Here is a 14,448-nt window from a genome sequence, read left to right on the forward strand (position 1 = left end):
AGGAGGGAGGGAAAGGAAGGGATGGAAGAGGAGGAGGTGTGGTTGGGTAGGAGGAGGAGGACGAGGGGGGATGGAAGAGGAGGAGCGGCAGGAAGAGGAAAAGGAGGAACAAAGGCGGATCAAGGCTGACTTGAGGGAACCACGCTTGCGAGCCCTGCCTGTGTGATCATCGCCCCCACGTCGCGCAGGTGAGTGGGGAGGGAGCTCGGCTCAGATATCCCGGGGGGCTCTGGGTTGGTTTTTTTTGGGGGGGTGGGGGAAAGATGTTTGGAGAATGAAGAAGTCCAGAGTTGAGCGGAAAAGGCCCCTTGGGGGGACATCGGGGGGTGCCAGGGAGCGCCGCCATTGGCGGGAGCCTCCAGAGCCTGGAGAGGGGCAGGGGGGACTCCTTGGAGCCCCTGCAGCCCAAAGCAGAGAATGAGGGGAGGAGGGAGCCCGGGAGCCCAGAAAGCCCCGGCATCCCGAAATGGGGAGAGCGAAGAGGAGGAGCGCGTCCCCGGGGACGCCCTGGGGGGATCTCCTTGCCCTTGCCTGTGGCACGGAGGCAAATCCCATCCTGTCCTTGTCCTTCCTCCCCCAGGGCAGGAGCTGAGCATGGAGAGCAGGGAGGACAAATGCCCGCAGCAGAACATGATGGAAGAGGCCGTTTCGAGCGGCTCCACGGCGCAGGAAGCCAACGGGGAAGAAAAGCCCCGGAGATCCCACACGAGGAGGGGCTGCAAACGCAGATCGCGAAGATCTGAGGGAGAAAGAGCCAGCCCGGGCCGGGAAGGCGGCCAGAGATCGAGCCAGAGCTCGGAGCTGGTGCTCCATGAGCAGCTGCACAATGGGGAGAAGCCCCACACGTGCGTGGAGTGTGGGAAGAGCTTCAGGTGGAACTCCAAGCTCATCGAGCATAAGATGATCCACACTGAAGAACGGCCCTACGAGTGTGGGGAGTGTGGGAAGAGCTTCAGCTTCAGTTCCAGCCTGATCAAGCACCGGAAAATCCACACCGGGGAAAGGCCCCATGAGTGTGGGGAGTGTGGGAAGACCTTCAGGACGAGCACCCACCTGATCAGCCACCGGATGACCCACACTGGTGAGAGACCCTACAAGTGTGGAGAGTGTGGACAGAGCTTCAGCCGCAAGTCCAACCTGATGCGGCACCAGGTGATCCACACGGGGGAGAAGCCCTACCAGTGTGGGGAGTGTGGGAAGAGCTTCAGGTGGAGCTCTGACCTAGTCAAGCACCAGGTGATCCACACTGGGGAGAGGCCCCACGAGTGTGGGGAATGTGGGAAGAGCTTCAGCTGCAGCTCCCACCTGACCAGCCACCAGAGGACCCACACTGGGGAAAGGCCCTATGAGTGTGGGGAATGTAGGAAGAGATTCAGCTGCAACTCCAGCCTGGTAAAGCACCAGAGGACCCACACTGGGGAACAGCCCTATGACTGTGGGGAGTGTGGGAAGAGCTTCAGCCAGAGCTCTGACCTGATCAAGCACCAGAGGATCCACACTGGGGAACGGCCCTACAAATGTGGGGAATGTGGGAAGAGCTTCAGGTCGAGCTCTGACTTGATCAAGCATCAGAGAATCCACACTGGGGAACGGCCCTATGAGTGTGAGGAGTGTGGGAAGAGCTTCAGGGACCATGACACCTTGATCAGACACCGAAAGATCCACACTAAGGAGAGGCCTTACAAGTGTTTTGAGTGTGGGAATAGCTTTCGGTTCAACTCTCATCTCGTCCTGCACAATCTGAGTCACACAGAGGAGAAGCCCTTCTTCTGCCCTGACTGTGGGAAGGGATTCAAGTACAACTCCCAACTCATCGTCCACCAGCGAATCCACACTGGAGAGAGGCCCTACAAGTGTGGGGAATGTGGGAAGAGCTTCTCACAGAGCTCTCACTTGACCCGACACCAATGCAGCCACCGGTAAGGGAAGCCCTGCAAGTGCCCCGAGTGCGGGAAGAGCTTCGTGCGCTGCTCCAGCTCCATCCCCCACTGGAGGAACCACATTCCCTGTGATCCATGTTGGAAACACACCTGGCTGCTTCTCCTTTTGGTTTGGCCCTAATTTTTTTATTTTCTCCCTCTCTCTGCACTCCAAAAGCCTAGATGGATGGATCTGTCACCTCAAAACCACTCAAACACCAGTGAAAACAGCTCTGTCTTAAAGGAAAAGAGTTCAGCTCCACATCAAAGTGGCTTTTTCCCCACTCAAAAAAACTCTAGCTTGTGACAAACTCACTCGATTCCACAGCCAATGGAGTGAGATGGGGTTGGGAGGAGATTGGGAGAAGTGGGATCCCAATTTCGACCCGTGGGATGGGGATTGTGTGGGGCTGGGTGTGTGAGATGTATTTGATAGCAAATAAAACTCTCAGACTTAGTGATTTCTTTCCTGTTCATGTTCAGTCCGTTGCTGTTCTGTTTGCAGAGTGCCGCCTCCCAGTGTCCCCTCACGGTTCCGCCCTTTCCCTGCCCCCTTCCCCTCGCCGTTCCAGCCGGTTAGGGGGGAAGAGCAGGGGGAGAAGGAAGAGGAGGGATGAAGGCGGAGAGAGAGCAGCGATAGAGGGAGGAGGAGGCGGAGAAGGGATGAAAGGGGAGGGATGGAAGAGGAGAAGGAGGTGGAGATAACACAGAGGAGCGGAAAGGGCGATGGAAGGGGAGGAGCGGGAGGAAGAGGAAAAGGAGGAACAAAGGCGGATCAAGGCTGAGCTCAAGCGGCGGCGCGGTCGAAGCCCCCATCTGTGGGATCATCCTCATCGTTCCCCCATCGCGCAGGTGAGTGGGGAGGGGGAGCGATGGGGAGAGCGATGATCCCACAGATCGGCTTAAATATCCCGGGGGGTCCCTGGGTTGGTTTTTTTGGGGGGGATGTTTGGAGAATGAAGAAGTCCGAGGCTGAGCGGAAAAGACCCTTTGGGGGGACATCGGGGGGTGCCGGTGCCGTCCTGCCGGGGACGCCCTGAGGCGATCTCCTTGCCCTTGCCTGTGGCACGGAGGCAAATCCCATCCTGTCCTTGTCTTTCCTCCCCCAGAGCAGGAGCTGAACATGGAGAGCAGGGAGGACAAATGCCCGCGGCAGGACCAGGTGGAAGAGGCCGTTTCGAGCGGCTTCACGGCGCAGGAAGCCAACGGGGAGGAAAAGCCCCGGAGATCCCACACGAGGAGGGGCTGCAAACGCAGATCGCGGGGATCTGAGGGAGAAAGAGCCAGCCCGGGCCGGGAAGGCGGCCAGAGATCGAGCCAGAGCTCGGAGCTGGTGCTCCATGAGCAGCTCCATGATAGGGAGAAGCCCCACACATGCGTGGAGTGTGGGAAGAGCTTCAGGTGGAACTGCGACCTGATCAAGCACCAGAGGACCCACACTGGGGAACGGCCCTACGTGTGTTGGCAGTGTGGGAAAAGCTTCGGCCGGAACTGCCACCTGATCCAGCATCAGGTGATCCACACGGGAGAGAAGCCCTATGAGTGTGGGGAATGTGGGAGGAGCTTCATGTGGAGCTCCGACCTGATCAAGCATCAGATGATCCACACTGGGGAGAAGCCCTACCAGTGTGGGGAGTGTGGGAAGAGCTTCAGGTTGAGCACCCATCTGATCAGGCACCAGGTGACCCACACTGGGGAGAAGCCCTATGAGTGTGGGGAATGTGGGAAGCGCTTTGGACAAAGAGAGAGCCTGATCCTGCACCAGAGGACCCACACTGGGGAGAAGCCCTACGAGTGTGGGCAGTGTGGGAAGAGCTTCACCCAGCGCTCCAGCCTGGTCCAGCACCAACTGACCCACACTGGGGAACGGCCACATGAGTGTGGGCAGTGTGGGAAGAGGTTTCCGACCACCTCCAGTCTCGTCTTGCACCAGCGGATTCACACAGACGAGAAGCCCTTCCTCTGCCCCGACTGCGGGAAGGGATTCAGGCAGAACTCCAACCTCATCCAACACCGGCGCATCCACACTGGAGAGAGGCCCTACGAGTGTGGGGAATGTGGGAAGAGATTCAGACTGAACTCCCACCTGATCAGCCACCAGGTGACCCACACTGGGGAGAGGCCCTTCCAGTGTGTTGAGTGTGGGAAGAGCTTCAGCTGGAGCTCTGACTTGATCAAGCACCGGAGGACCCACGATGCTGACAGGCCCTATGACTGTGGGGAGTGCGGCAAGAGCTTCAGCCACCATTGCAATCTGATCAGGCACCAGAGGAGCCACACTGGGGAGAAGCCCTACGAATGTTCTGAGTGTGGGAAGGCCTTTACGAGCAGCTCCAAACTCCTCCGACACTACTGGGTTCACACAGAGGAGAGGCCCTTCCAATGCCCTGAGTGTGGGAAGGGATTCAAGCAGAACTCCCAACTCATCACCCATCGGCGCATCCACACAGGGGAGAGGCCCTATGAGTGTTTCCAGTGTGGAAAGAGGTTCTCCAGCAGCTCTAACTTGGGCAAACACCAAAGGAGGCACCGGTAAGGGAAGCCCTGTGAGTGCCCTGAGTGCGGGAAGAGCTTCATGTGCTGCTCCAGCTCCATCCCCCACTGCAGGAGGCACTTTGGTCACAGCCCTGGTCACTCACATGCACTGTGGTCCATGTTGGGAACACATCTGGTTGCTTCTTGTTTTAGTTTCACCTTAATTTCTTTTCGTTCTCCATCTCTTTGCACTCCAAAAGCCAATATGGATATATCTGTCACCTCAAAACCACTCAAATCCCAGTAAAAACAGCTCAATCCCACCTCAAAAAAACTCAATGTCATACCAAACTAATTCGATTCCACAGCCACCAGAGTAAGATGGGGTTGGGGGGAGACTGGGAGAAGTTTGGAGCAGTGGGATGGGGATTGTGTGTATCTGGGTGTGTGGGATGTGTTTGATAGCAAATAAAACTCAGACCTATGCTTTCTCTCCTGTTCATGTTCTGTCTGTTTCTGTTCTGTTTGCAGAGTGCCGCCTCCCAGTGTCCCCTCACAGTGTCCGGCCTTTCATGCCACCAGCACCCTGCCCACACCTGTTCTGCCCCCTCCCAGTGGGGCTCAGCCTTCAGCTCTGCTGGGTGTGCCAATTCATCTCCCTCCTGCAACCCCAGGACATGCTGTCTCTGTTCAGGAGCATCACTGGAGTTTATAGAGTGCCTGTGACCTCTGATGTGCTTGAATCTATTGTCAGAGTGACGTCAGCTGGGAAATGCTCGTAGTGGAGCAGGACTTCTTTTAAGAAGTTACTTTTCACCCTACAGCACACAGAAAATCACCTCAGTTCTTCTGAAATCAAAAAATCCTAAAAAAATTCTAATTTTCCATAATCTGAAAGCGAGCAATGACATCCCTCTTCAAGAGCATTACCAAGATTAATATCCAATGGAGTTGTATTTTAATTATTTCTTGTCACTGTAAATTCTTCACAGATGAAATGAGAAAGAGTGAGGCACAGCAGCGCAGCTGAGGGATGGAGCTCAGCACAGTGGAGTTTCCTCTTTTAGTCACACAGGAATGAAGCTTCAGCATCAGCTCCTATGGGGGCTGGAGGTGACAGTGGTCATACTGAAGGGCTGGCTGCTGAGAATGTTTCTTTCCTGGTCCTTCTGGTGATAGTAATTGTATTTTAATTTACTATTAGGACTACAGGCTCCTCATTAAAAGGCAGAGCAGTTGCAACACAACACTACACCAATATGTTTATAATAATTGTTGTCACAGGCTGCCCACATGCATTACTATGCAAGAACCTAATGGATTTCATATGATCAAGGCATAAAGGACAATTGTATTTCTTTCTGAAAGCTATCCAGAATTGCTGCAGATGAGTGGGAAATATATCAGGATTTCTTCTTTGACAAGAAAGAATGCATATTGTATTTCTGAATGTGTGATAGATGTGGGTGGAGAAATCCTTCTCAAAGAGGAAGATGGGTAAAGAAATTCTCAGAGACTCAGATCAGCATTGAAAAAAGGTTTCTTTTCCTTGGAGCAGGAGACTATTCAGTATTTTTAGCCAAAAATCTCTATGGGTACAGCTGAGGTCATCTTTTGGGAAAAAAGCTGTATGAGATCTTGGCAATATCTATGTCTGCTTCTCTTACACCTATTATTGGTTTGCTGAACCACTACAAGCAGGGTTTCAATTAGACCCCTGCAATATCAGACTATTTGTTTTTCCCTCTTCAGAATTTTTTAACCTTCATTTCAAGTTATGAATGGGTAAGATGTCAATACTCTAAAATTGCAAGATGGTAAAATTTCAGTTTGGTGTGTGATTAGATTCTGTGGGCTCCAATCATGAAATAATGAAGCAAAATGTAATGGAGCAATAATGTATCTAATGCACAGGGTTCCATCTTACACCCCTCAAAACCAGTCAATCATTAATTCCCGTCCTTTAATTAATTTCTTGTTTAGCATCATTCATATTAAGAATTACTTTTCCAAAGGAAAAAAATTAAACATTTTCAACCCAAATATATTTTAACACCCTTAACAGCCCAATATTAAACTGACAACCTTTAAGAATATGTATGACCTTGAAGAACAAGACACCCTAGTCCAGTCAGTAAAAATATTCCCCACAAACCTGTGTTAATGGACCACATAACAGTTTCTTGATCAGGCAGCAGAGTCCCACCTCAGCTTATCTTGATTAAGAAAGACATTGCAAGCAGTTAGTTGTAATTCCCTACATTGTTTCAGTAACAATTTCTGTATGGTAGGAATCCCAAAAGAAACTCACACTGGATAACTATACTAATAGCTATAAACCCAAATAATAGGTCCTCCATTCCTCCATTATATGATACCAGAGCACTTGTAAGTGAACTTTAAAATCCTAAATGAATGTTGGTTGGAAAAGACTTCTAAGGTCATCAGGTCCAACAAGTTACTGAAATGTCTGAAAACCAGTATTTGCCGTCAATTACGTGTTGTTCCTGCTAAGCTAAACATAAAGATGTTAAAATCAAGTGATGTGGTAGGTATAAAGATGACAAATTATTTCAGTTTTGAATTTGGCAGTCCAGATGGAGGAGTTCCGAAGTATAATGAGAATATTATTAAATTGTGTCTCAGTAGAAATAAAGAGCAGCACAATCACAATTTTGTCTTGTTTTTAACATGGACAGTACTAGCAGTTTTGTTAGCAGAGCCACATGAAGTTAATGGGGCCATCTGAAGGAATGAAAAACTCCAAAATTTACAGGTCAGCGTGAACCTTTCTGATTTAAACACTGATAAAAGCATAAATGGAATAATTTCACAGGGATCCATTCTGTCCTACTACTGAGTTTTCATCATTTGTTTAATCTGAGCATCATTCTGAGATTTACAATTAAGATGTTAAAGAAAGCTGCTACAGAAATAAAGGACACTGAGTTATAGTTTAAAAGTAGAAACACATAGCCAAATATTGAGTCAAAGAAGATAGATCTTCAGAATATAAGCTGAGTTTGCCTTCTTTCTACACTGAGCTTCTGACTTTAAGAGAAAAAAGGGCAAGTATGCATCTCAGAACTGCTTATCCCTGAAAGATATTACAAATGTCTGAAAAATTAAGAAGGCAAATTAGCTGTATAACATTTTTATTTTACTGTATTGACATTTTATCCACAAATACTTTATCAGAGTAAAAATAGAAAATAATTGTTTCATGGAAAATTACAAAAAAAAAAAAAGGCAAAACAAAGAAATTTGTAATAATTAGCAGAGTATAAGTGTCTTTATTTAAAGAGTAAAAAGTATGCAAAACCCCTTCTGTTTTACAAAAATTGGGAATATTCTATGTTTTCCTTCTGGCAGTAACAGAAAATCCTTTGACAATATATTCTACATACATATTTTGTTTTACTGAAGACATCAAGTTAGTCACAGGTTCCTCCCTCAACTACAGACAGCGTGATAATAATTTGATACCACTTGAAAGGTTCTTTCTTTACTAATTAGAACATGGTGGAGAAGCAGATGGAGCCACAACAAAGAACCCCAAGGACCATTACTCCTACTGAAAGGCTGCAAAGCAACAACAGGATGTAACCACAAACAAAGGATGGCAGCAGAGGTTTCCCCCATCGGACTTACCATGGAACAGGAAGAGGCAGGGGAATGAAGTATTGACAGTGCTTTTCAATTTTGCTGTGTGCTTACCCACAGTCCAGTTTGATATAGAAAGCTGGTAAATACCAAGCTTCTTTTCATTTCATCCTGTATTTGAACTAAAAATGCCTCTCAAGAACTCTGCTGTCTAGAACCAGTGACTTGTACTGACTTGTGTTTAGTCACGGAATGTTGTTACAAGCAGAGCTGCTGCCCTCAAGCATCCACTTCACATAATTCTTGGTTAAGCAGACCTGCACCTCCTGCACAAGATGCCTCCAACACCAATCAGTGACACCAACTCCAACAGCAAGAAAAGGGGTGATGTTGACCTTTCATGACAGATACATTTACATTTTTTGCTCAGGGCTTACAATGTTTTTTACAAGCAAAATGACATCAGCATGCTCAGCAGATGGAGTGCTGTAAGAACTCAAGGATGAGAACAACAGTAAAAGTTACCGAAAGAATCCAGCGATAAACCTTTGATTTTATAATCATGTCAATGATGAAAAAACACAAGTTAGAACTATATGCAAACCTTCTAGTCAAGCAAAAACTATCTGCAGATGAGCATCCACCTACAAAAAAACCTTGCCCTCAACACATCTTGAGGACACACACAAGTCTTTGTATTCTCTGCCTTCTGCCTGCAAGTGTAACCATTCCTGCTCAGCTCAAGAGCAGCAGCCCAGTGCTCTCACTGCTCAGCACAAACACACTTTGTTCAGATTTGTGGGGTTTTGTTCAGAATCTCACTGTTCAAGGACTTCAGATTTAAGGTTTAAGAGTAGCTCAATCCATAGCAGAATTAAAGGTCTTCCCCTGTAATTGTTAAGTGTTACAAGAGAAGGTTTAATTTCTAAAAAGTTGGTGAACATCAATGCTGACATAGTAATTGTGCTGTTTATTAGCAGAAGAGCCAAAAGCAACCCCCAAATCATACCGTTCTCAGACATCAAAAGAAACAGTCTAACCAGTATGGAAACTCAAAAGCTGAAGCCTACTTTTTTTCTGCATGTGTAAGTTTGCAAGAAGCACTGAGTAGCTCAGAATTCAGGATACATCCCAACTATTGCTGACTCATCATCCAGACTTCAAATTGCACCCAGCTCTGGAGCATGCATTTGGCTTAAGAAGCTTCAAAATATCACTTGGAAGTTCAAAGAGAACTTAATTTTAAATAAAAAGTACCTCTTTGTAGTTAATATACGTTAGACTGTACAATGATTGGGAAATTAAACCACAGTTCTCTGTAAAACTATTTTCAATTTGCTTTCTGTTCCTAGCCAGGGACTACTGACTGTGATTCACTTAAGTCTTTGGATACTAAAGGTTGACTACCATGCAGGTATAAGCACCTTGCAGAACACAGCATTAATATTCCCCACCAAAACAATCTACTCTTTGGGTGAGGGCTGTTTTTTCAAGTTTTTGAATTACCTGATGGGGAATGGCATGAGGGGAAGAAGTCCACCTTTGCTTTCTGCCAAATGGCTAATGTCAAGTATGTATTTCAAAACAGGTATTTGCCCTCCTGTATGTATATTATGTGCATACTACAATGAAATACTCATAATTGGCTTTTCACCTAAGCCATATCTAAACCTGGATCTTCTTCAGCACTGATCTCCAGTTAAGTCTTGTCTTAAGTGTCCTTTGCTTTTAAATACAGAAGCTATTTTGAGAACTTGATGCTTTGTAACATTTAACATGTCTTTCAGCTCCACTTGATTAACAGAATAATGAGTATATGGTAAACTTGGAAAGCATCAAATGCCATTTGGTAGTTCAGCAGAGAACAAAAGACTGGAAAAGGCTGCATTCACACAACTGATCAGCCTGGGGACTACAGGGACTTAATTTTTGTTAAAAGTGTTGCAGAAATTACTTTGCACAGCTGTGGTCACAGGCTCCACCTCTCACTAGCTGCAGAAGTTGGGGTGATCCCTTAAATTACATTAAAATATATGCTGTTAAAAGATCCAAATTTATGCATGTCTGAGTTCTTTACAGAAATTCATGCTCTATATTGTACAATCAAGAAACAAAAGACGTTTCCAATTCTGATCAAGGTAAGAGCACCAAGTGCTCTGGTTATAGAGGAAAGGCCTCAGGCTCCCACTTACAGGTCCCAGTGCTTAATTATCTTTCTCTGCTTGCAGGGATGCTGTGGCCAGGGCCACTGCTGTCACTGGCTGTGCAATGCCATGGAGCTGCATCTTGGCCAGTTTCTTCTGCTCACACTCCGTGACCAAGCGGTTCAGCTCTGCCGCGCTGTACCCGATCAGAGTCTTCAGGTCACACACAAATTTGTACACAAACCTCTTGCCCTGCACCTTGCAGATCATGTCTCCATCGTAGTAATACCTGCAAAACAGAAAACAGAATTTTAGCAATTATCTGCAATTTTCATATGCATCCATTACTTACTTAAGGTCAGCAGAGGCTAAAATATTACTCTTTTTCTCACTGAGATTCTCACAATTTCATATTCTAAGATATCGCTTAGGCATTTTCTTACATGAGAAAAGGGAAGTGTTGAAAATTGTCTCCGTACCGTGGTATATTAAAGAGAAATAAAGCACAGTAATTATTTTACAGCCTACTGGAAGCACCAGTTGAGGACTAAGTCTTGGAGCACTTTAAAAACAGCTTGGCAGGGAAGATGCCTTATAGGTAGTGTTTTGCCTTAATAATGAAATATTCTCTTTCCCCTTATTATGGTCCTTTGCTTTGCTTTTCTGAAGAAAAAAATTAATGCTGGAAACAGGTTGAAAATTACTAAGCAGTTTCTATTATATGAAAGCAGTTATTCTCCCCATACTGTCTTCAAAAATGGAAATAAAACTATAAAGGCATGGGTTGGATTTGTGGGGTTTCATTGGTTTAGTTTGTTTAGTTTGTTTTTTGTTGGGTTGGGGTTATTTTGTTAGAATTCATATGCTGTCAAAACTACATCTTTGCCTTTATTTACAACTAAAAAGTGAGTTCTCTAAGTTTAAATATCTTTTATATAGCATGACAAAAGAATTATCAGACTGGGCAAAAATATAGTGAGATAACAAGGTCTACATGACCTCCCCACCCCTTTGACAGTTTAGGTCACATCAATAAAACAGAAGTTAGAATTTTGCAGTTTTGTTGCTGTTCTACTCTCATTACAAGCTTTAAAAGAATGTGTATAACATTCCTCATTTAGGAAACTTAATGAGGATGGGCTGTAACTTGGATTTGATGAGCTTGAAAGCTTATGATAAATTTGGAAAATAATATAAACTCAAGCCTTTCTACCCCTCAGCCCTAGTTTCTATATGCCTGCTTTTCCTACAGCTGGGCAGAAGAGCCAGTATATTTCTCAATAAGAAATAACATAATTTCCTGTATTAATCAATGATTGACACAGTGATTTCAGTACATTGGTAAACAAAACATATAATCATTTATTAAACTTCAGCTTGACAAGTGTTTATCACAGGAGTGGCAAGAGTTATTAAATATCCCTTCAGACATTAAGCTGTTAGAAAACACGTCAATATTGATGCAGCTGCCAAAATGACACCACTTTGGATGAATTCTGTGATTCTGTGACTAAAATATAAATGTGAAACTTTTCTAATAGCGATTTATGCAAACTGGTGTTTAATATCTTACTGATAAGAGCATTATTCCAAAGTTCTTCAGCTGCCTTTGGCATCCTCTGTGGAGCTTGCTGATGAAGCCCAAAAACATCAGCGTGGTTTACATAATTTTTGTGTATCAGAAGGTTTTCACATATGCCTTTAGTAGTGACTCACAGATACACAGGTTGGAAACATGGGAATGGTATTGGAACAATACAGGCTGGGGAAGAGCTGCACTGGAAAGGTCCAGAAACCTCCTCCAGCCCTCCAACCCAAGAGAGTCTGTGATTCTATTAAAAAAATAACATTTTCATTAATATATAAATAATGCAAGAACAGCCATACAAGACCAGACCAAAGATCCATCTAAAACAGGAACAGACTCCAAGAGACTGAAACAAGGAACAAGACTCCAAGAGACCTAAGGAAAAGCATGAGACTAAGTAAGCATCTACCAATGCTCCTGCTGTTTTAGTGACCTGAGGCTCAGGAACTTTCATAAATTGCATCTTTCAATACCTAATATTGTTCAAAATATTTGTTTTTCATTAATTTTTCCACTTTTCTGTCAGACATAAAATAATTCTGGCATCCTCAGCACTGTGCCTAAAGAAGTTCTAAGACAAACAAAAGGGTATAGTTTAGCTATGTATCTCATACCTGCCAAATGCCAATTAAACACTCCCTAAAAGGGTAAAGAAAGCCAGAATATGATACTTTGCCATCATTTCTTACAGAGCTATTTTCAAATAGAAGTTGATATTTTTATATAATGCTAGAGGAGTTTACTTCAAAAAAAAAAAACCAATCAAGCAAACAGCACATATCCAGAACTGAAACTGCTAGTAAGTAAAACACAGACCCTCAATCAAAATGCCACTTCACTCATACAAAAAGAATTCCTAAACCTGCTTGAATAATTTGCAGGATTAGGCAAAAACATCTTTCTTGAAAACAAATCAAGAGAAATATATTTAACAATATCAGAATAAGAAAGCAGAAGTTCACTCTCAACGATTTCGAAGAATGTGGATGAATTTTCAAATGATTCCAGAGACTAAAATAATCAGGGAAAAGTAGTTTAAAATTCAGGTACTTGTACTCTTCCCCCTCCTCAAGTACCTCACCCACAGTGAATCAGTAATACAAGTCCCTTTTATCAATGTCAAAGAAAAAATCTCTATGAAATGAAGATACTGAAACACTTCAATTTCTTCAGATCACTGTGATGTTGGAATTGCAACTCTTGGAACAGAGCTGTCAACTCTATTTTTCAATTTAAGATCCACACAATAAGAACAATGACATGAAACAATGAATATTTGAAGTTAGAAAAGGTTTTTACATATAGAGAATCACTAACAATTACAGAGAAGTATCTGCTTTATTCCATAACAAGAGCAAGAAGAACACGGACAATAGAACATAAAAATAAGTTAATAGTTCAAATATTTCTGTATCTTTCATCAGTAATCAATATTGTTTGGCATGCTACTAAAAGCATAAATATTGAAGATAAATAAAAAACAGGTATATTTCTGGAAGTGAGCAGCCCAAATTATGATCTTGAAAAAAGAAAATCTATTTTCAAGAAGTTATTCTACTAGCTTCTTTAAAAATGAAAAAAAAAAAAAAACCAAAACAAAGGCAAAAAGCCCAGCAAATACCTCTCCCCTAAGATCAACAGGATCTCATTGCAAGGACCAGCTTCAGAAGATTTGCCTTTACTAAAAAAGCTGCAAGTTTTGCATTATGTTAATTAAAAATGAGGTAGCCATGAAAGGAAATCATACCCCATGAGTTCCTTCAGTTTTTTACCTCAAAGCTCGACTCAGCTTCTCGTAGTTCATGGTGGGCTTGTTCTTGCGCTGTCCCCATTTCTGTGCAACCAGTTCAGGCTGGTTCAATTTAAACTCTCCTTCATCACCAACCCAAGAAATACAGTCCCTGGCATCTTTGTCTGTGAGAAGTTCTAATAAAAACTGCCACAGCTGGATCTGGCCGTTGTTCCCTGTTAAAGGAATAACAAGTTTCACTGCAAGTTGTCCTTTTCATGTTCCACTCATGGCTAAAAATTTGCAACCAAGATATTAAAGCAGACCAGCATAGACTATATGATGGAAAGAAAACTTTCATTTAATTACTCCCTTCTAGTGACTCTTTTGCAAACATTTTCCTGTCATCAGTACCCATTTTTATTAAAAAATTAAGAATACAGGAAAAAATTAATCAAGATTTCACATAAATCTTCTCTTAGAACTTAAAAAAACCACAACTCCCCCCATGTAATAATTTAGAAGCATATCTGTCTTTAAAATAGAACAGATTTATCAAGAGCTGCTAATTCCTCTTCACACACACACATATGTGTAATAGCTGTTTCTTAAAAAAACTTTGGTCTCAAATTTTCAACATGAAATATGAGAAACACAAAAGAAAACTCCAAATTTCAGTTAATGCCAATGTTGCATCTTTTACATCCAATAGTTAAGATTTTTTTCTAACTCAAGTAGCCACAGTAAAATTCCTAAATTCTCAATAAGACAGAGAGCAGACCTGATGGCTAATGAGAGAAACATACAGTATTCCTCACTAAGGTCAGCCAACAAAATCTTAAAATTCTGAATGACATCCTTAGAGGCCTTTATGGAGTCTAAACCAAATAAAAACTCAAGGAGGAAGAGAGGGAAAGATTTAACAGAAAAATTCACAACACTAAAGAGAAGCAAAACAAAAATGAGAGCAAGAAAAAAAAATAAATTAAT

General features: G+C 43.8%; 2 protein-coding genes across 4 annotated transcripts in view; one reads left to right on the top strand and one right to left on the bottom strand.

Moving 5' to 3' along the window:
• Positions 1–9,755, top strand: LOC135454411 (zinc finger protein 271-like). The gene is given in 4 exon segments (XM_064726500.1): positions 1–188; positions 581–1,964; positions 3,237–4,451; positions 4,926–9,755. Coding segments are annotated over 3 exon segments (2,769 nt in total). The 5' UTR covers positions 1–188; positions 581–594; the 3' UTR covers positions 5,110–9,755.
• The window catches only part of GABPA (GA binding protein transcription factor subunit alpha), a 25,450-nt gene continuing 18,534 nt past the window's right edge, over positions 7,533–14,448 (bottom strand). For all 3 annotated transcript variants that reach the window (XM_064726374.1, XM_064726390.1, XM_064726382.1), the window contains exons 9-10: positions 13,502–13,694; positions 7,533–10,430 (exon numbers count right to left, since the gene is read on the bottom strand). In XM_064726374.1, the coding sequence (XP_064582444.1) occupies positions 10,202–10,430; positions 13,502–13,694 (422 nt within the window). In that variant the 3' untranslated portion in view covers positions 7,533–10,201. The remainder of the gene's footprint in view (positions 10,431–13,501; positions 13,695–14,448) is intronic.

The sequence above is a fragment of the Zonotrichia leucophrys genome, chromosome 1, assembly GCF_028769735.1.
Source record: "Zonotrichia leucophrys gambelii isolate GWCS_2022_RI chromosome 1, RI_Zleu_2.0, whole genome shotgun sequence".
Classification (NCBI taxonomy): domain Eukaryota; kingdom Metazoa; phylum Chordata; class Aves; order Passeriformes; family Passerellidae; genus Zonotrichia; species Zonotrichia leucophrys.